This window comes from Euprymna scolopes, chromosome 6 (assembly GCF_053919585.1).
Source record: "Euprymna scolopes isolate OS-2025 chromosome 6, ASM5391958v1, whole genome shotgun sequence".
Classification (NCBI taxonomy): Eukaryota; Metazoa; Mollusca; class Cephalopoda; order Sepiida; family Sepiolidae; genus Euprymna; species Euprymna scolopes.
The window spans coordinates 124,723,928-124,746,654 of record NC_136487.1 but is presented as its reverse complement, the minus strand read 5'-3'; the positions used below and the strand labels follow the sequence as shown (position 1 = coordinate 124,746,654).

The following is a 22,727-nucleotide window of genomic DNA, read 5'->3' as shown; positions in this document are numbered from 1 at the left end:
ACAGACGTTTATTTCCACCTCTTTATGTTGTATTGCAGAGGTTCATATGGAGAGACATGTATAACGGGGCTCAGAACAGAAATAATGACAATGATCACAATACCGAGGGAGACATTTATATACATTTACATCCCAATGACAACTGATGATTCTTATGGACTGGGACATTTATACAACAGTTCTTTTACATCAGAGGAGGAGAATCATTATTTATGATGGAGGAGGAGGGAGTTATACAAAGTTCATTAAGACGATGACAAAACATATTTACCTTTTCGGTTGTAAAGACGACACAAAGAGAACGGTTACAAAATATAGACGGTGATTTCTTTATTCATCTCTCGGCCGAGTGATGAGGTCAGGATATTCAAGCATTTTCGACTGTGTGGTCTACTCTTCTCCTCCCTTCGCCTCTGAGTGGATCAGCTCCATTAGGTTGCTCCCGACTCTCGTCTCTAACTGACTATCACTGCGTTTGTGACCTTCTCATCGCTAACTTTGAACCCTCGATTCAATATATCAACAACCTCTTCTGTTTATGCTTCAGAGACCTACTGTCAACCAACGTGACCATCTCTCACACTTTTGGCAAACACAGAATTCCCAAGTTTAATTGTTCAATATCTAACCTATTTTTAATCATTATCTATAAACTCACATTGTCCATTCTTTTAACTGACATATTTAATATCCAGTTATTTCTAACAGAATTAACAGTCAACTGCATTCCTAGGATTTCAATTTATCCATTATCTGTTAACACTTGCGTACAGGGTTCGATTCTAGCCTTTTCCTAACATCATTTTCACTGATCTAGTCTGCCTTCTTACTTACAAAAGAAGGAGACAGCCCTTCTCGTGTAACACTTAACATGATCGTGATTCTCATTCTGTGCACACATTCTTCTTTTTATAATCTTTCTTTTTTCCTTGCCATGACGTCATTTCGCACACGGTTCAGTCATTTGCACACACCTGCCATATGCATGTCCACGTTCTGTTACATATGTCCATGTGATACTATAAAGTGGACCTGAGGTGGACTTCAGTCACTAAGTGCTGAGAGAGGGGGGGAGCAACAGACAAAGGAATAGGAAGCGTCTTACAATAAACAAGAAAATAGGAGGTAGCAAACAATGAAGCTGTAGGTATTTTTAGATCAAGCCTGCAGATTTGACAATGACAATACAAGTCTACAGATGATAAGGGAAGGGCAGCTCCTGGGTGGCCGGAAGGTGGGGGCGACTTCAGATACCAACGCAGAGAAGACAGTTAGCTGACATCGAGTTGCCAGTTGCGATGAAACGGAATTAATAGCGACAACGGTTGGACTATTTTTAGAGTCGACTGCGAAACAGAAATAGAGACGAATTGCGACTGACAGATGGATGTAAACTCGATAGAACAGGGAGAGGACACACACACAAGTCCAACCATCAAATATATGTGAAACATTGGCGTTTGTGTTTTTTCTTTCTTGATTCCATGACTTATTATATTTCTACTTTGTGAAACCACGGGTGTTCTCATCGACAGTTGCCAGCGAGAAAATGACGATCTGGCCATAAGAGGAATTAGTCGAATGAAAAATCCATGACACACGACGTTGGGAGTCGGCGATCTGTCAGGGCCACACACATCTGGTCCCATCCACGCTGTTATATATGTAAGGGATAAAAAAAAAAATAAAGGCTCACCTTCCCCGTTTCAAGTTCTGTAATTGCTGCCAAAATTTGTCGTCTGGATTCATTGTGGGAGATTCCTAACTCTTTTAGATCGCGATCGGTTAGAGTAAGAAATGCTTCCATATCAACCTGAGAAGATAAATAAAAATTAAATCAGTCTAAATTATTATTACAACATTAAGATGTTACTAATACTTGTGTCATTGCTTGCCAAAACAAGCAACCACAAACATATAGGCACTTCTACACTATCAGAATGTGAATTTCACATGAAAACAATGGTATCTATGTATTCCTCATATTTTTAAGATGATTATATCCAAAAATTATGAAAATCAATAAGGTAGAAAATTATTTATTAAAGAAAATAGAAAGTAGAATTTGAAGAAAATGATCGTATGTACGACACAGGAGAGTTCAAAAGGGAAGTAATTTTCTGTTCCGATTTAAACAGGACGGCCGCAATTTTTCACCTACTAGCACAATTAAAGTTGTTTTTTCAATAATTCAGTACTATTCAGATAATTTTGACTGCATAATTTGGAAGCTAACATTGTAATTCATTAGAATTGTTGACAAAAGTAAGTAGAAACCATTGTTTTTTATCTGAAAATTCCATTTATCAACTACAAAATTTTGTTCTTATAGTGTAGAAGTGTCAACATATGTTATAACAAATTAAACTGAAAAGAAAAGACAAAATAAACCAAAAATCAGTATTCTTAAGGTTGGTTGGTTGTTTTACAGCATATCAACCCTTTTCAGTTTATTTAATGCCAAATCCAGTGATTTTGAAGAAAATTTATTTTAATAGAATATATTTGTTTTTTCAAGTTGGTTTCTATTCAACTCATAGTTGGGACCCTAACAGGAGGTACTACCACTCCAGGTCAGAGTGAACATGGGAGCAATGGCAATTAAGGGGTGGTTCCACACTCCCCAAAGCCCGCAAGCTGGGCCTCACCATCGAATATAGTTTAAGTTTTTTTGATTGATTGATTGATTGATTGGTTTTACGGCATATCAACCTATGTGGTCATTTAATGCCGGAGTCCTTTTTTTTTTTTTTAAACTTTTTTTATTGGGAGGGGGGGAATGACTTTTCAGCCTTTCCTCCCTTTTTTTATAAAATTGAACTAAGAAATTAAATGTTGTATTTATACATGGATGTGTATATTTGGGTGACTTTAAATTTCCTTAAATTTTCTTATATAAATTTACTTTCCTTAGGTATGCTAGAATATTTGCTGAGTTGACCTTTTCAAAAAGGTCTTCCATATTGCTTTCTGTATAATATAATTTTCTAGTTAGGGCAAGGTCATCACACCCAACTAGGATATGTTTTACTGTGAGTGTCTCCTGGCATGGGATGCACTCTGGCGCCGATTCTCCATTTAGTATATAAGAATGAGTAAAGTTGGTGTGCCCTATGCGCAGCCGAGTCAGTATCACATCTTCTCGGCGTGATCTCTTGATGTCTGGACATCGTTCCTTAAGTTCAGGTTTGATTGAGTATAATTTGTTGCCCTCTTGCTGACTCCACCGCAGTTGCCATTTTTCCTGTATGTATGCTTTTATCTGGGGTCTAAGATCAGTATGTGGAATCTTATAATTGTCAGTTGGAAGGTGAGAAGATCTTTTTGCAGCTATATCTGCCCTGTCATTGCCTTTGATCCCCACATGGCTGGAGATCCAGACAAGAATAATGTTTTTAGTAGTTGAAAGGATATTGATTTTTTCTATTAATTTTGTTGTTAGTGGATTTTCTTGTTTTTGATTTTGTATAGATAATAGGACTGATAGAGAATCTGTGAGAATGATGAAGTTTTTGGTGGTTTCCTCTGAAATTATGTTGAGTGCTAGATCGATAGCTATAGTCTCTGCAGTGAATATAGATGCTTCATTTTGAAGATTTCTCTTCATTGTGGTTTTATGGTACGTTGCTGCACATCCAGTGTGATTGTTGCTTTTAGACCCGTCTGTGTAGATAAAGGTGTAGTCTGAATATTGTAATTTTAAATGTTGAAGTTCGTCGTGGTATTCAATAGGGTTTGTGGTAGATTTGGACTTTTTGTTTAGGTTGAGTTTTATTTCAACTTGTTTCATGGTCCATGGGGGTGTTTTAGGCAGTATGAAGTTGTGAATGCTGGAGATTGGAATTTTCGATTCTTCAATGCTTTCCTTCATTCGGAGCCCGAACGTTTTGATAGTTTTTCTTCCCATGTTAAAGAGTTCTTCATATTTAGGATAGAAGGTACATTGGTATGCAGGGTTGTTTGGGCAAGACTTCAGTTTCAGTAAATATTGAAGGGCTAACTTTTCTCGCCTTAGATCTAGTGGGGGTTCGTGTGCTTCCGTGTATAGACTGTTCACGGGGGAAGTTCTGTATGCTCCTAGGGCCAATCTTAGGCCAGTATGGTGAATAGGGTCTAGGCTTTTTATATATGATGTTCGGGTTGATCCATATATGAAACAACCGTAGTCTAGCTTTGAGCGGACTAGTGCTCTGTAAAGTTTAAGGAGTGTTTCCCTGTCTGCACCCCAATCGGTATGTGCTACCACTCTCAAAAGATTTACAGCTTTGTTACATTTTTTTTTCAGATAGTTTATGTGTGGGATGAATGTTAACTTTTTGTCAAATAAAATCCCTAAGAATTTGTACTGGTCAGTAACGGGTATGGGCATTCCTTCCATGGTTAGGACAGGATCATTATGCATGTTCTTTAGTTTGCAGAAATGCATGCATTTCGTTTTTCTTTTGGAGAATCTAAATCCATTCTCTTCCGTCCATCTCATTACTTTGTTTAAGCACAATTGAAGCTTCCTTTCTATTATAGATATATATCTAGATCTACAGCATATTAGGAAGTCATCCACATATAGGGAGCAATCTACCCCAGGGTTAAGGTTTTTTACAATGTTGTTAATTCGGATACTGAACGGGGTCACTGACAGTATACTCCCTTGAGGTACTCCATTCTCTTGTTCTTTGAAGTCCGAGAGAGCTGTGCCAACCTTTATTCTGAACCGTCTATTTTTTAAAAAGTTTTCAATAAAAATTGGCATTCTGCCTTTTAGTCCAAGCGCCTTCAGATCCCTTGTAACACCGTACTTCCACACAGTATCGTAGGCTTTTTCCATGTCAAAAAACACTGCTGTTAAATGTTCCTTCCTTACAAAGGCTTCTCTGATGAAGGTTTCAAGTCTGACTATGTGGTCTATTGAACTTCGGTTTTTCCTGAATCCTGTTTGAAATTCTGTAATAAGATTCTCTGTTTCCAGGAACCAGATTAGTCTTTTGTTTATAATCCTTTCCATGATCTTACAAATGCAGCTTGTTAGAGCTATTGGCCTGAAATTCAATGGATCTGAGACGTTACTTGATTGGGATTGGATGTTTGAGTTTTCAGATTTGGGGATTGGTATTATTGTGGCCTCTTTCCAGGTCTCGGGTACGTTTCCACTGGACCATATAATATTGAAAATTTCAAGTAGGTATTTCATTGAGGTTTCTGGAAGTTTTTTGAGGATTTCATATGGAATTTCATCGGGCCCTGTAGCTGTGTCATGGGATTTGGTTAGCGATTCTTTTAATTCAGGCAAGGTAAGAGGTTGGTTGTATTTTTCAGTATTTTGTGATTTAAATAGAATTTTCTTTTTCTCTTCCTTTTCTCTAATCTTTTTGAATTTCTCTGTTTGTCTGTCACATGATGAAATTTTTGATAAATTATCTGCCAGGTTATTGGAAATGTCTTTTTGATCAGTGTATATTTTGTTGTTTTTAGAGATGTGGGATATTGGTGTACTACTACACTTTCCTTCTATTTTCCTCATCATGTTCCAAACTGTTTTCGCCTTGGTATTCACATTAATTTTGGATATATAATTTCTCCAAGTTGTTCTTTTGGATTCCTTTATGATTCGTCTGGCTTTTGCTCTGTTGTTTTTGAAGAAATCCAGATTTTCGCTTGTTGGATACGTTTCGAATTTTCTCAAGGCAGCTCGTCGAGCTCTGATGGCTTTTCTGCATTCTTTTGTGAACCAAGGTTTGTTGTGATTGTTGGTTTTGGTTGTTTTCGGTATGGTATTATTTGCTATGTTTGTGAGTGTTTTAATGAAGTAGTTCAAATGGTCATCTTCATCATTCTTTTCGATAATTAATTGGTTTTTGCACTGTTCCTGGAAGTCTTCCCAATCCGCTTTATGTAGGTTCCATTTGGGTGTTTTTTGTTCAGTGCTAGTACTTAGACTTTCCAGGATGATTGGGAAATGATCACTCCCACAGGTGTCATTGTGTACTTTCCAGTCATAGTCCATATATATGGAAGGATCACATAAGGTAAGGTCAATGGCGGTGAAAGTACCTGTTGCTGGGTACATATAGGTGTAGTTTTGATTATTAAGGAGGCATAGATTATTTTTATTTATTATGTTTTCTATTTCTTTTCCTTTTTTATTTGTTTCTTTACTTCCCCATATTACATTGTGACTGTTGAGATCTCCTAGTAGAAAAAAGGGTTTAGGGAGTTGTTTTATTAATTGAGTTATCTCAATTTCGTTGATTGTATCTTTTGGAGGGATGTATATTGAGCAAAGTGTTATAGTTCTATGTAGAGTCACTGAAACTGCAATTGCTTGCAAGTTTGTGTTTATATTTATTTGTCTTTGAGGGACTTCATTCTTCACAAGTATTGATGTGCCTCCAGAAGCTCTGTCCGTATCTTTATTTATGTAGTTGTAAGATGTGTAGTGTTTTATGTTGATGGTATTATTTTCTTTCAGAAAGGTCTCCTGTAGACAGACAAGTGCTGGGCTCATATTTGTTATTAATAATGTGAGTTCATTTTGGTTTGCTTTTATCCCTCTGATATTCCATTGTAATATTTTGTTCATCATTTGGAATTGTGTTCAACTTCCATCGTCTCCAATCCCTCAAATCTATTTTCTGTCGGAGTCCCTGTTCGAGATATAGATCGGGATCTTTCTTTTCCTGTTTTTGTTTGTTTTTGTTTTTTTTGTCTGGGGGGATTTTTGATTCTTTTCTGGCTTGTGATGTGTTTGATGGTTGTTCGGTTGTTTTTGTAGAAATGGTTTGTGGTTTTGTTTCTTTTTGTGGTTCAGTAGTGTCTTTACTTAATATTATCCTTGGATTGATTGCAGACATTGCACTATTCATTTTCCTCATTTCTTCTAATAGTTCTTTCATTTCCTTTATTAGTTTGCTTAGGACATCAATTTTCTTGTCAGTTGTATCCGTTACATGTATATGACCATTTTGATTGTTGATTGGATTAGTTTTTTTTTGTTGCATCTGCATATGTTTTAGTTTCGATGATTTTCCTGGCCTCTGGGTAGGATATATTCTTTATATGTTTTAGTTTGGTCACTTCTTTTTCTCTTTTCCATATTTCGCAATATCTAGAGCCAGCGCCATGGTTTCCCAGGCAGTTGGCACACTTGAAATCTTTTCTGCAGTCAATGTGTGGGTCGCTTTCTCCACATCTTCCACACACTGGTAATCGTGTGCACCGATCTTGATGGTGTCCAAACTTCTGGCACTTGAAGCATTGGAGGGGGTTTGGAATATAAATTTCTACATTTATTTTCATATATCCGACTTTCACTTCTTTGGGTATGGTGAGGGAATCGAAAGTTAGTATATATGTATTGGTATCGATTTTCTCACTGTTTTTTTTTAATTTGAACTCTGCGAACATCTAACACATTCTGTTTCTGTAAGTTTGTCCTTATTTCCTCCAAGGGACAAAGTGCAAGTTCGTGGCTTTTCACTACTCCTTTGCAGGTATTTAGGGTTGGATGTCTGTAGCATTTGACTTTGATGTTTTCAAATAATTTTAGTTTCAATATTTCTTGAGTTTGTTCTTCGTTATGGGTTTCTATTAGTAGGCTGCCATTAAATTGTTTTTTAATAGACTTTGGTTTTAGAGTTTTAAGATTTTTTTCAATTTTAAAAGGTGATAGTTTGCTCAAAGGAGTTTCCTCCATTGATTCTATTACTACGAATGTTGAGTTCCTTGGTTTTATCGTCTCTTCGTCAGAGCTACTGATGTCAGAGACATCAGAGTGGGTTCTCTTTGGGTGGTTGGGTGGATTTTGGGAGGAATAAGCCATATATTTTGTTTTCTTTTTTCGTCATCTTTGTTCCCCACCCACCTCGGAGTCCTATTTGGGAAGAGCCTGGGGGGAAACCCATTCGCCCAGCCTCTACAGGGATACAATGATGATATAACCGACTTTGGTGGTATCATAATGATTATCTGTTCTCTCTTGATATTGCTATGGGATCTGTAGCAATCCTGAGGGGTTTACAGCCTCGTCATCGATATTCACACCTAATCGATTGACCCTCAGCCACCGCTTTCCATCATATATTAGGGAGTAGGGTTATTTGTGGGAGAGGGGGGATGTGTTGTATTAGTAGTGAGTTTTTGGAATGGGCAATATATGGTGGGGCTTGGCGTGACTGGCCGATTGGTCGGATCGGGCCTCTCTGACCGCCCGTCTAATTGAAGTAAGGGCCAAAGTAATGTGTTGCGGTGCCTAAACTTCTATGTATCCTGGTTTAGGTTCGCTCAATCACCAGGATCACGTCCTAAGACTTTACGGGTAGCAACCCACGGCTAACTGGTTGCCCCATTGAGGGATTTTTACCCTCTGCAGGGGGGCAGTCGGTTTGTTCTCATGCCCTACCGACAGGGCAAAAAAATAAATAAATAAATAGATAATTTAATAGAATATATTTGTTTTCTTTTTCTTTCTTTTTTGTTGTTTCTTTTCCTTTTTAAAATCTGTTTCTATTTAACCCATAGTTGGGACCCTAACAGGTACTACCACTCCGGGTCAGGGTGGACCTGGGAGCAATGGCAATTAAGAGGTGGCTCCACACTCCCCAAGCCCGTAAGCCGGACCTCACCATCGGATGTAGTTTAAGGTCATATCCAGGACCGGGAGTAAGGTAGGAAAAAATAAAATAAAAAGGGGGGGCGGGAATAGGCTGTTGTTTTTGTTTTTGGTTTTGCAGAACATAATTAAGTTTTACAAAAAAGATCAGAAAACAAAAAAACGTCAATGTAGGTGCATTTCGTCTCAGGAAGCCACAGGGCAGCCTGATCTGGTAGCACCAGTATAGTTTAAGGTCATATCCAGGACCGGTATTCTTAAGAGCTCATGCCATTGACACACTTAGCAATAAAAATGGTATTTAAAAAAAAAAAAAAAAAAAAAAAAAAAAAACTCAAATTAACAACTGCTGAAATTCAAGTGGAGTTCATTGGGTGGTCAACTCAATTTGCAAATGATGTCTTTGCATTCCTGTGATACTACTGACCCCCCCCCCTCCCAAGTGTTAGGAAGTGAAAAAAAGAAGAGAAATAAGTTTATCAACAGAAAAACATTGGGTCTCCCTGCTAGTTTAAAAATAAAACCACTTGATCAATTTATGTGAATTTTGGAATATGATAGTTTCGTTACATCATACAGATTATCCTTTATATTTGTCTAATATAAAAATACATAATTAAAAAAAAAAAAAAATCTACATATAAACGCGACAAGTGTGTAAAAGTGAGGTGAAGACAGGAAATTTTTCACTTTAGGTTAAAATTAAGCAGAGATTGGAAAATTCTGCGAGAAGTGAAATTCGAGATTAGGAATATATTTCAGGATATGACGTCATGAACAGAAATTCCAAAACGAAACATAATGTAAAAGAGAGATAGATCTATGTAGTTAACCTGTTATTAAATGTTGGCTAAGTAAAATTTTGTTAGTTGAGGATAACGGGAAATAGGATTCGATGCCCCCCACCCCCCAAAGTGTTAAGGAATAAGTTTATCAGCAGAACAAAGGTACGGGAAATGAGGTTAGCAGAAAAATAATAGAGAGGAAGTTATTCACCAAGGCATACATAGCCAGCTGAAATAGAATTGTTAATCAAGGTGTGGTAGTTACGGAGACAAAAGATTGGACATCGAGGTTGATATATTTAGATTTAGTTTTAGGAGTAACAGTGAGTTTTGTGATAATTTACGAACAGTCTTGCGTTTGCAACAGTTGAAGGCAGGTTGTGAATCTGAGCAGTTCAAGATGAACTAAAATCATCTGACTAACCCAGCCTCAACAGAAGACTAAGATGCAGACGTTAGATTTCAGAAGGTTGATGGTGTTTTAAATATATCAATGTTGGTGGATTTTTGGATACTGAAGAGTTGTCTCTCTTTGATCCTTATTTTCAGTGGTGTAAGCAGCTTGGAGTTGCCTCCCTTCGATTAACTGGTGATGTGTATCTTAAAATTGATAATTCTGAGTTGTCTCCCTTTGACTGCTTTTATATGAAAGGCATGTAATGCAACATGTCTCCCCCTTTTCATGTACAGATGTGTCTCTCCCTATGTCTTTGTGTATGCTGAGAAAATGTTAAGTGTTAATTGATTTCTTTGTTATCATCGATAACCTTCCACAATGAAGTTATTTTAAGAACAAAAAGGTACATTTTTTTATTATTTACATGTTATTAATTTAACTACGCTTATTAATTAACCTAACAAAGAACAGATGGTATCACACACACACACACACACACACATACAGTGCAACTGATAACTACAGAATATGTTGGAGTTTGTGTTTTCTTTTGTTTCTCTTGAGGGTGTTTATTTTTTACTACTCGTGAGCCATTGTGCTTGCACCCACAGCAGTCGCCAATGTGAGAGACAACAGCATGGTTAAAAGAAAAGATGAAGGAGAAAGGAACCACAGAGAAAGCATTGTCGGGATCTGCGATTGTTGTCTAGCAGGGGAACATGTGGTTGTACATTCCAAGCGAACAAAATTAGAAAATGGGAATTTGAGTCTGGTCTGGTGAGTAGCCGGTTATTTTTGCTTTGACGAAATGCGATTTCATTAGTCATGTTGCAAGCTTGCTGTTAGTCGATAAAGCAACTACCAATTCGATTTCACTAAATAAAACATTGTTATTTGTCGCCAAGTCGGAATTGTAATTTTATTTGAAAAAATAGTCCCCTTTATTGCACTGCTGACTAAGATCATAGAATATGGTCAGTGTCCAAATTAAGCCGCACTGAATTCAGATAAAGATCACGACCAGTGAACAGTCAACTGCAAATTCACAAAACTACAAATATTTTATATCCGAGGTTTTTACATTTCTAGTGATGCACATGTTTTGAAATACGTTCTGTTACCATTTAATGTATTATAGCGGATAACACACAAGTGTGTGTCGGAAGGAAAAGAAAAATAGTAAAATTGGATTTACATTAAATACAAGCTGAGCATGCATTATTCATTTCGATTCTAAAATAAGAAACCTATGCTCTCGTTATCCAACAAAAAGATTTCCAGATAACGGGTAGATATAGCTAATAATAATTAAAAAAAGATTATCTTAAAATTACCTCTTGTTCTTCAAAAATAGGGTGGTAGCATTCCAAAGAAAGTTTCCGTAGAATTCCAGAAATTTCATCTGAAAAGTAAAATTGATCAAAACTAATTTAGTGTTAGATATTGACCGGGCAACACCGAATGGGTGCTGGTTGACAATTATCATGATTATTCAAGCCAAAATGTTTGATCAGCTAAAATAAGTGAAATAATAAAACATATTTCGAATAAATATTTGTTATCACATTACTCAAGAATGTAACTTAAAAATGTTATCATAATAAGTTAGTTGATAACTTAGAAATAATGACATGTAAAAATATCAGGTGATTATCTTAGTGACATATACTAATCAAGTCATTTAGAGGGAAACATGGTCCTTTTGAGATACATGGAAATTAATTAGAGTTAGTCGGAATGGAGAGAGAGAGACAGACAGAGATGGTTGACAGATTATGATGGCTCAGAGTAGAAGGGGTCAGAAATGGCAATAGTCAGAATCAGTTTTGCAACTTCCCAAAATGAAAAAAACACTCTGGAATAAAAGGTTTCGACAATAAAACCCGAGGCTCTATTGTTCTTAAAGGAGAATTTCAACTGCTGCTTTTCCTTCAAGACAAGGCCAAAGAATGAACCAGATATGTTCCCGATTGACCAAATGTTGAAACTCCAAATAAGTGTTATTCGTCCTTTGTGTTATAAAGGTATTTATGTATATTCTTGTTCCATCATGAACTGTATTTAAATGTACATACACACACAACAAACCTTAGCTAGATGGTCATAGGTACACATATATACACTCGCATACAATCATACACTAGAAGAAAATAGAAACTCATAAATATATACACGATTTATATCCTCCATGTTATATAGACACCAACAACATTACATTAGTAATTAGTTTTTTTATGTTTTTTTTTAATAGAAAAGATGGTGTGATGGACTCAACACATTGTATATAGAGACAGTCATAAAAGAACAACAGAAAGAAATTCAACTCAGCTTTTTTTTTTCAGTTTTAACAAAAGGCATTTATTCACAGTACTTTCTAAACCATGCCTGCATCTTTTTTTTTACAGTTATCCTCATCTGCCATGTGGTTAACAAAATTCTGCCGTCTTGCCAGGTTTTTTTTTTCATTCTCTTATGATGCCATGAGATTATATAACTATCTCATGCTGGTATGTGCTTCCCGGTCACCACCACGTGGTTCCAGATCTCTCTCCCTCTCTTTCAATGCTGTAATGTCATCTTGTTACAGCTTGACTGCTTGGTCATTTGCATACGTGAGATTTGCATACATGCTACCACATATGTGTTCGTGGCTTCGTTACAGTGAGAGATGAAAACAGAGGAGAAAGGTGTATAGCTTTCTTTTCATTTTATAAACCTGCACTAGACCGTGGTTTGCCAAACTTCAGGACACCATGGAGCCCTTGAGCAGGACAAACATATTTTCATGGAGCACTAACAAGACAATTTCTAAAATATGAAAAGCGGGAGTGCCCCAGGGTTCTATCCTTGGACCTCTATTGTTCCTGATATTCATAAATGACCTCCCCGACAACATTGCCTCTGAGATGGGTATATATGCTGATGACACTACACTCTATGGCAGACACGACAGGAAGACGAATGAACACATTTCTAAAGAAATGGCAGAAACACTAGAGGAAGACCTCCAATCTGTAGTGGAATGGGGACAAAAGTGGTTGGTTGCGTTCAATGCTGCCAAGACTAAACTAGTTTCATTCAATAATTACAAGAAACCCTCTCTACCACCCATAGCAATGGCCAACGACTCTTTATCTGAGAGTCCATCTTTCAAACTCCTTGGCCTAACGTTCACAGGAAACATGAGTTGGAACAATTACATTGAAGGCATTGCCAGGGCCGCTGCAAGAAAGGTAGGCTCTCTCTACCGTGCTAGAAAACTACTAACACCCGAAAGTATCCTGTACCTCTATAAGGCCACCATTCGCCCATGTATGGAGTATTGCTGCCACATCTGGGCTGGTGCATCTGCTACTAGTCTCTCGCTCCTTGACAAGGTTCAAAAGAGAATCGCAAATCTGATAGGCCCTGAACTGGCATCTAAGCTTCAGCCTCTGTCCCATCGACGAAATGTTGCATCCCTCTGCCTTTTCTACAAGTATTTTAGTGGTGAATGCTCTGACGAACTGCAATCACTTGTGCCCCCACGACGCGAGCACCCTCGACAAACCCGACAGGCTACTAGATCCCACCCCCACACTGTAGAGGTCCCTAGATGTAAAAGATCTTTTTACTCCAATAGTTTCTTCCCCAGAACCGCAAGACTCTGGAATTCCATTCCAGGTCCCTGCTTCCCCAACAGTACTGACGTGCAGAAGTTCAAGTGTAACGTGAACCGACACCTTGCTGCCCAAATCCCTACATAGTACCCCAGTAGTTGTTGCCCCTGATAGTAGCCCCCTACACCAAAGTGGCAATTTGCCTTGTTTGGGGTGAAAATGTAATAAAAAAAAACAAAAAAAAAAAAACATTAATTTCAAATTTTAACTTGTACTTGTTCATTAGTTGTTCCTGTTCATGATTTTACTATATTTTCGAGTTTACAACTATTTTCCATCAAAAATTGTTGCATTTTTTGTTATTTTTTTATTTACTTTTTCACAAACCATCCTGAAACTCTTTACACTTGTAGTTATGTATCATATCTTTTTCCAGTAATAAAGATCAGTTATAAAATGTCTGCAGCCATTTAATTTTTCCATATAAAACATTTGATCCGCTTTAAGAAATGTTTCCAAAGCCCCTCAGCCTCAGTCATGGAATCCCAAGGCTCAATGAAGCCCACTTTGAAAAACCCTGCACTAAACAGTTGCCTGTCTAGTGAGTTGCTTGTTTCGCTATATTAATAGAGATTTGGTGTTTGAAGCTGAAACTATGCTACTACTTCTATTAATTATATTTCTGTACTATCTTTAATGCTCGATTCAGTTTACAACATTATTTCAGTTTAATGTCTGATCTTTTGATATTCAATTTAAGGGGCTATGAGTTCTGCTGTTACGTTCTTTTTTTTCTGGAGGGGTGGAGGTTAGTGTAGTATCTGTTCTCCTGTCATCCTTCCATCCTCTCAGATATCACCTCAGCCTTATAGGCGGGCGTCAGTGTTGTATATGTTCGTTCATCATGATACGATCCTCCGAGGCATTAACTCCTTTTTTGAGTGAGAAGGAAGGTAGTGTAGTGTCTGTTTTACATTCTTCCTGGGAAGTATTTGAGGGAGGTAGTGTAGTGTAGTATCTTGTTTGTTTAACCAGCATGTCGACCTTCTTTGGGTCATTTAATGCTGTATATAAAGTTTCAAATATTTTTATATACTTTCGGAGTTGATTTTCGCTGAGTATATTCAGAATATGTTTTAGTAGTAGTGTAGTATCTGTTCTGTTGACACGAGACCATCCTCCCAGGCATTACCTTGTCTGTAATTTCAGATATTTGTCTTTACAAGAAAATATTTGGAAAAAACAAAAACAAGAAAGTATATTTCTAGCATATTTTTGTAAGTCAGTCTCAGGGAAAACTGTACAGGAGTTCTGAATAATCCAATGCCAATGAGATAGCATAAGACTTAAAAAGAAGAAAAAAAAAGAAAAAAAGAAAAAAAAAGAAAAAAAAGGAAAAAAAAGGAAAAAAAAGGAAAAAAAAGGAAAAAAAGAAAAAAAAAAAGAAAAAACAAAGAAAAAACAAAGAAAAAAACAGAAAAAAAAGAAGAAAAAAAGAAAAAAAAGAGAAAATATATTTTAACAACTGACTGACCTTCTGACACCATATTCTTCTTATAATCCACACATCTTTCCTCTTCAGTCTAAAAATGAAAAAAAAAATTAAAAAATTAAATATTGCGTTTCTGAATTTTGGAGATGAGGATTCTCCCACAGAATAGACGTTGCGAGCCTGTCTTTGTTTTATCATTATTTCCATGGCAAGTGCTCGTTTGAGCTATAATCTTTGGTCCCCCTCGCCAATCTTTCACAAATATTTACCCGTCTAGCTGAAACCACTAATAAATATATAGTAACTAGCCTGGCTGCCTGGCGATGCCTGGGTGTTTGGAGGTGTGTGTTGAGCAAAAAAAAAAAAAGTTATAGTAGGTAGGCAGGCTCGAACCCGTAAGGGTGTTGGTTGAGCACAAAAAAAAAATGTGGTAGTAAGCAGGCAAGCAAGCTTGAAACTGTACCACGAAGGAGGAAAAGAAAGTGAAAAAAAAAAAATGACATGTTAGCTGTTGCACCCATCGCCAAACCAGAAGTGGCATAGGTTTAAATTAAGGCTAGACAATCGAAAAGAGGCGATGACTTTCCAAAATATTGACAAAGAAAGCGACCCCTCCCTGTAGAAAAGTGCCCAGTTGAGAGTGGAGAAATTAATGTTTTTGGCCAATATTTTTGATATTTGACGTCAGAAGGTTTGAGGTTCAAAATGATACATATTTCGTAAAAATCCGTCGCCTCTGTCGAAAGTTTTAGGCAGACATACATTTAAACAGACAGATGAGATTTATATTAAAGTAATAATACATAGTAATAAATAGTGACATTTACATCTTGGAGAGGCTCCATGTTTTGACAAGCTTCTGCTATTGACCTTTACTCCTGATCTGAAATGGAACACGTACATCAAGTCTGTTGCCAAGGTCGCTGGGAAAATGGTGGGATCCTTCTACCGTTCGGGACGATATCTCACTCCTAATGCAATTCTCTAGCTATATAAAAGCCAAGTACGTCCAAGGATGGAGTACTGCTGCCACATCTGGGCAGGAGCTGCTAAAAACAGCTTATCCTGCCTTGACAGAGTACAAAATAAACTTCATGGCTTAGTGGGGGATACCCTTTTCTTTTCCCTGCAACCTCTCTCCCACAGAAGAGACGTTGCGAGCCTGTCTTTGTTTTATCGTTATTTCCATGGCAAGTCCTCGTTTGAGCTCCAATCTCTGGTCCCCTTTCACCAATCTTTCACAAAAAACACTTGTCTAGCTGAAACCACTGTCAATAATTTTCCCCATTCTATCTGTGCCAAAATCAAAACAGATTCCATGAACAAAGCTTCTTTCGCCTGTGGAACTCTTCCGTTTGCCTGTTTCCCACCTGACTACAACTTTGATGTCTTCAAGTCTAACATAAACAAATTCCTGATAGACCGCCCCCTTAAGTAAGACACTTTATCAAATCTCCATTACTAACGATTACTACGATACTATCCCCATGATTACTGTACACGCAATAACCCTTATCCCCGAGTAGCTTCCATGCCTTGATAAGTGGCGACTACCATGTAAAAAAAAAATAAATAAAAAAATAAAAATCTAGACATAATATAGGTTTAATGCTTCTAAAATGCATACCAGAATTGTCAGCAAAGACTCTTGGAAAAATTCAGTTGTAAAAGTGACATTCTTATGAAAGTTGAGGGTTTAATCCACAGTGTGGACGACCGAAAATTCCCCTATGAATTAGATAAAGAGTTCCATTGGAAATTCTATGCAGATTCCTGAGTTTGGCAAGATACACTTGAAGAAGGTTGAAGTGGTGTTGCCAAGGAAACAAAACTTCTGAACAACCTTTTTATCCATCACCATTATCTTATGCTTCTTGCATGGTTATCCTCTCTCAACTTATCAGTAATTCTACTGCAGCTTTTATATATTGAATGCTTATAAGAACCACATCAGATTAAACTGCACTCGATTCTCTGAGCAGGGGAATTTTGCTCAGCACTTCTACATTTAAATAATGAAAAAACAATTTCAAGTAAAACAAATGGCACTTACATAATTGTCATGTCGCAAAGAGTAACATATGCAAAAATAAAAATCGATAAGGTAGAAACTGAATAATTCATGAAAAACAGTTCCAATAAGGGTAAAAATACTCTGATAAGCTTCCATGCTGAAGCAGGGATGTAAGATGGAGAGTCAGGCGACTCAATGCACATATGCTAAAAAAAAAGAAAAATTACTTAGCAGACCAAGCTTAGGAATTATTAGCATTTGGGAACCTCTAATTGTAGGAAAATTTTGAAAATAGAAGGAAAATAATCCAGTCAATCTTTATTAGAATTGCCTCTCTTTTGGCTTTGGGTAGAATTGAAACCTCTATCTTCAGACAATTCTCATCTGGAAACAGAGATTTAACGTCTATCAACTACGCCACGTTGAATCTTTATGGTTCCATGTAAGAATTGTCTGAAGATAGCGGTTTCAATCCTACTCACTGGCCAGAGGTTTACTTGGCCAAAAACGTGGTGAGACGACAACAACTATGGATGGCAGTGATTGCCGAGAATGCATTTAGGAGATTCGAAGTTCCTATCTTGTCGCGGTTACCACCTGACGAAGGGCAGGGGGATAGTTGCTCGAAATGTTGTGAAACAACAACTAAGAAAGACGAGGAAAATAGTCCGCAATAATTAAATTAATAAAATAATACTCATCTCAATAATGAATTCCAATTAAAATAATATACAAAATGAACTTATTCTCCATTAGCTGTACTTACCATTGTTGCCTGGATGCAGTGAAGTCATAGATTTTCATTTTTATTTGTTAACACATTTTTTTAATTATTTAGCAAAAATAAAATTTTAACTGTAAGATAGAATGTTCTCCGAAAAAAAAAATTTCACTCAATTTCATCAAGTAGTTTATTTTTTTTTTTTTTTACAGCACAAAAACAACTTGTTATATCGAGCAAAAGGTACAATTTTTAGGAAGAAAAGCTAGAATTAAAGATGGGGAGGGAGTATCGGTGTTTTACACAGAGTTATCTCCCTGTGGCATGTTCAACAAATTTCACAATGGCTGACTTCAACGCGCTCTCATAAGAACATGTTTTTCCGCTGTAAAAAAAAAAAAAAAAAAAAAAAAAACTACTCGATCAAATTAAATGAAATTTTTTTCCGGAGATCTTCAGTCCAAAACAGTATCACCTTTTTTCAATATTTTCATTTTTTAATGTCTGTACAAGTACCGAAAAATCGTATTACATGCTTCAAATAAAATATAAGTTATCTCCCTTTGCTGATTTTTATTTGTAGGTGATTATTAAGATAGTCGACAGATTAGTTTTTTTAATATGTCGTTTTAAGCAAAAGCAATATTACATACTTAATTGTCATGGCGAAAACAGTGATATATCCAAAAAGTATGAAAATTCATTGAGTAGAAAGTTATTTATATTTAATGTAGTAGATGCAGCAATTATGGAGCAATTCGAGGCAAAATTGGACAGCTACCCTTTGCTGTTTCTACATGGCAGCTGCAGCTCATTCATTTTATTTTTTTTGTCAATTTTATGGAATTAACAGTTGAATGATGATGAATATTATCAGAGGATTGAAAGTTTCTCCTAAACTACGAAGCTCAACTCAACAGCCAACCAAGAAAACAGCAATTCTTGCCCTTTTGCCAGAAACATTGATCATGGAATCTAAGGATTTGGTAATAGGAAAATATAAAAGATTCACCTTTCCAGGTGTTGGAGATGCAGATGGAGTCAGGGTGGAGTTGCTTCTTTCTCCATGTGAAGATCTATGCGGGGTCATGGAGGAACTGCCACTGGTAGAACTGTCAGGTGATGTGGTATTGGAGGCATTGCTAAAAAAAAAAAAAAATACAAGAATCAGTTAGATTTTTTAGTTCTTATCTAAAATTCCCCCATATTAAAAACAAAAATAAAGAAAAATTTGTATGATGTACGTACCCGTGATGAAACGAAAATATCATATTCCAAAATGTATGTAAATTGATCAAGTAGTATTTTTTTTTAATAAGAAAATAATTTTTAAGCAATTAATGGGAATTCGTAGAGATTACAGCATAAATCTAATAAGAATTATTGCTGAGTTACTTCCCTTGTTTATTTTACATTTCTTTCAAAATGGCGGACACGACAGTCACTTCTTCAATGATGAAATTTTATTTGTTATTTAAAAATAAAACTACTTAATCAATTTGCATCATTTTTAGAATACATTTTTGTTCTGTCATGGGTATACAGATCATGCATATTCTTCTGTATTTTTGTTTTTAATATGGGGTAATTATAGAAAAGAACTTGTTTTTTATAGGATATGGCAGATGTGAGAAGTTTTCTAACCTGATAGAGGGAGCCGATTGTCTTTGCAGCAGGCTTGGCAGTATCTTCTATGTACTTAATCCATAAACTATTTTATTCACCATGAGGAGCATTTTTAGATAATATTACAGAAATAATAAATTCATTTATTTTTACTTTATTTAATTTTTACTTTATTTAAAAGCACATAAAATTTAATTGCATACAATATATTAGTATGTGTCATATATAAAATATGATTTAATTGTATAATACAAATTTGCATTTAACATCATACATGCCAACTACAATGTATTTTGTGGCCTCTTCACACCAGGAAAGGCCTTGTGGAAAGACAGAGATGCTGTACCTGAGAAGATTTCTATTAAATCATGAGAAGATTTTTTTTTTTGGTTCAGGTTGCTACTCCATAGAACAGGTTGTCAGAATCTGTGGTTACAGACAACCAAGCAGTTCAAGGCAGCACTGGGTGCATCATCGCTGCTGATCTTTGGAACATCACCCCTCCACCTGAGCAACGGAAGATGCATGAGGACAAGTTTCTGGCATAAAACATTATCAAAAACATATTTCGAGAATTTGTCCCATGGGATCCGGCAAAGAGTGTACTATAGGTGTCAGAGGAAAGTCAGCATTCTCTGCCTGTGATTCTGCTTAGTGGAACAGTCTACCAAAGGTAGTGACAATGTCTAATATATTGAGGATTAAGATTGCCTTAGGCTTTTTACATAGCTTGTTGCAATTTGCTATTTTTTGCCAATAAATTTAATTTGATGATTAGAAATCAAGTTTGATACGCAAGAAAATATCAACAAAGCCTGAGAATTAAAAAAAAAATATCAAGAAATCTTAGAAAATGATAATTTTGATAAACTTTCTTATGTGGTTCTGCACGTTTTATGACAATAATGCCTTAATCAAGAGAAAAAAAAAAAAATCACTTATAAAAAATATCAGTATTCATTTACAGAATGTAATTGTTCCCCAGCATTATCTGAGTTATTTTCCTCGGATTACATCAGAGTTAACTGTCTTGAATCAATCTGACCAATGTCAGAGGAATGCCTCCCCCATCCGAAAGTTAAGAAAACTTGTTTCACACACATTCCAAAATTCAAAATTCTTTCTGGCTGGTCTTTTAAAGCCATCAGACGTGGTCTGATTAGCTGGTCATCTCCACATAGCTTTCACAAACCGTGACACCATGCTTTTATTTGTTTTTTTTCTTTTACCACAGAGACAATAATACTTTAATGAAAAGAACTAGAGACAAACAGATGCTAATGCCAACAGGTGGCAGGATTAGAGAATATTGAATTGTTCGAACCAGGTGGGCTCTGTGACACCTGTAATATAGAAAATTACTCATTGTTTTCTATATGGTACTTTTCATTTTTAACATTGTTTTGTTTGATCCTCAGGCCTTCTTGGTTAAACCAATTTTTAGCTTTGTTCCATCCAGAGTGCCCCTTTTTAAGGAACTGGATATCCCCCACAAACTTTGCACTCATGGGGAAGCAAGTAAATTGGGACAAAAGAATGAATGTGTTCAAGTGGTTTCATCATCTGCTTCTGGATTTTGACAACAAACAAACTGAATAATTCAATGGATGCTATTGACATTGGCTTAGCAAACATCTTTATTTTCCAAGTGATTCCTTTCAGTTGTAACTTGTTTGAGTAAATTATTACTGTTGATCTACATAGAAACGTTTTCATCCAATTATTTCTCCATAGTGGTGTCTTATTATTCATAAATCCACTTCATAAAAGAATGGCTTCCATAGAAAGAAAAAAAAAATTGAATAAAAAAACAGAACAAAGCCAGATAAAGTGGTACCAAAAGAAAAATATACATAAAAACTGATACTGAAACTAAATCGTCACGACACTTAACTATTATCCAGAGATAATAATTCAATTGTTTTTGTTTTAGATTTTACAGAACATAGTTTTGAAAAGGCAAAAAAAATAAATAAATAAAAAAAATAATAATAATAATAACAACATCAATATTTGGTGCACTTTTTGTTAGAAAGTGCATATCTTCAGACAGCCTGATCTGGTAGCATCAGATGCCCTAACAGGTATTATCACTCTGGGCAAAAGTGGACCTGAGAGCAATGGGAACTAAGGAGCTTCCACATTTCACATAGCTTCCCAGCCCCCTCAAATGAGGCCTCACCAATGGACCATAAAATGGAAGTGGAAGCTTATGTTTAGTCTCGAGAGACAATGGATACCTAAGGGTAGCTGCACATGAAATTGTGAGACAAGGGTTGGGCAATCTATAACCACACCTCTCCTGAATCGGCAATGCTCAAGTCCTGTGGCAAGGAGAAGTCCAGGATGACCAGAAAAAATGCCGAGATAAGCAGAGAGCACATACAGAACCTGGAATTCCTAAATCGTCAATGTTGCTTAATTTTGGTGATCTAACGGGAATCAGTGTGTCAACGTGATTATGCCATATATATGAACCATAATTTAAAAGAGAAATTACTACCAATACATGTCTACTTGTAGCGTGTAACTGTTCACGTTGAAGCATTTTGCTTGTCTGCTTAATTGTGACTTATTACTAGGGCTATGACAAGAGAATATTCTTTTCATTATTTTGACTCTCGAGTACATATCAGTTAATATTTTATGTTTTTAAATAGAGTGATGTGGTTCTCGATTGATTAACTGTCAGATATATACTCGAGAGTCAAAACAATGATAAGAATATTCTCTTGTCATAGTGCGACTGATTACCATCTGCTCTGACATCAGTAGGTAAACCAAATTTAGTGAACAAGCCTTCTTAACAAAGATCATTGCATGGATCTTTGTATTTTAAGAAAATGTTTATTTCACTTTGATACAATAATCATGTGCTCCCCTGTTATGGCGTATTTGCTTGACTGCTATACTTTTGTTTCCAGTTTGGATTCATTTAGTTTGTTTTTTGGGTTTTTTTATTTAGTATTTATTCTTCCTGTTGATGATTAGTTATATTCTACATCTCTGCCAAGCAGGTTATCATTTTGTCTCACTCATGTACTGAGAAAAAGAAAAAAAAAACAAAAAAAAGAAAAGAAAAAAAAAAAACAAAAAAAAAACAGCGTACAAAAATGATAAAAAAGCGCTTCTTCGTTATAAGAGCAAAATTTGAAAACAGAAAAATTGAATTTCAAGTAAAACCAATGGTATCTACTTAATTATTATGTACCAGTAATGAACATATCCAAAAATTACAAAAAACGATGAGGTAGAAAATTATTAATGTAAACAGTTTTCAAAGAGAATGTTGGTTGGTTGGTTGTTTTACGGCATATCAACCCTTTTTGGGTTATTTAATGCCAAATCCAAAGATTTAAGAAAATTTTTTTAATAGAATATATTTGTTGTTTTCATGTCGGTTTCTATTTAACCCATAGTTGGGACCCTAACAGGTACTACCACTCCGGGTCAGAGTGGACCTGGGAACAATGGTAATTAAAGAGTGG

At 36.1% G+C, this 22,727-nt stretch overlaps 1 protein-coding gene across 1 annotated transcript in view; it reads right to left on the bottom strand.

Moving 5' to 3' along the window:
* The window catches only part of LOC145277931 (ankyrin repeat and SAM domain-containing protein 6-like), a 75,648-nt gene that overhangs the window by 10,037 nt on the left and 42,884 nt on the right, over positions 1-22,727 (bottom strand). Inside the window, exons 14-17 of the mRNA XM_080130007.1 lie at positions 18,626-18,755; positions 14,921-14,969; positions 11,122-11,189; positions 1,697-1,813 (exon numbers count right to left, since the gene is read on the bottom strand). Of these exons, the coding sequence (XP_079986133.1) occupies positions 1,697-1,813; positions 11,122-11,189; positions 14,921-14,969; positions 18,626-18,755 (364 nt within the window). The remainder of the gene's footprint in view (positions 1-1,696; positions 1,814-11,121; positions 11,190-14,920; positions 14,970-18,625; positions 18,756-22,727) is intronic.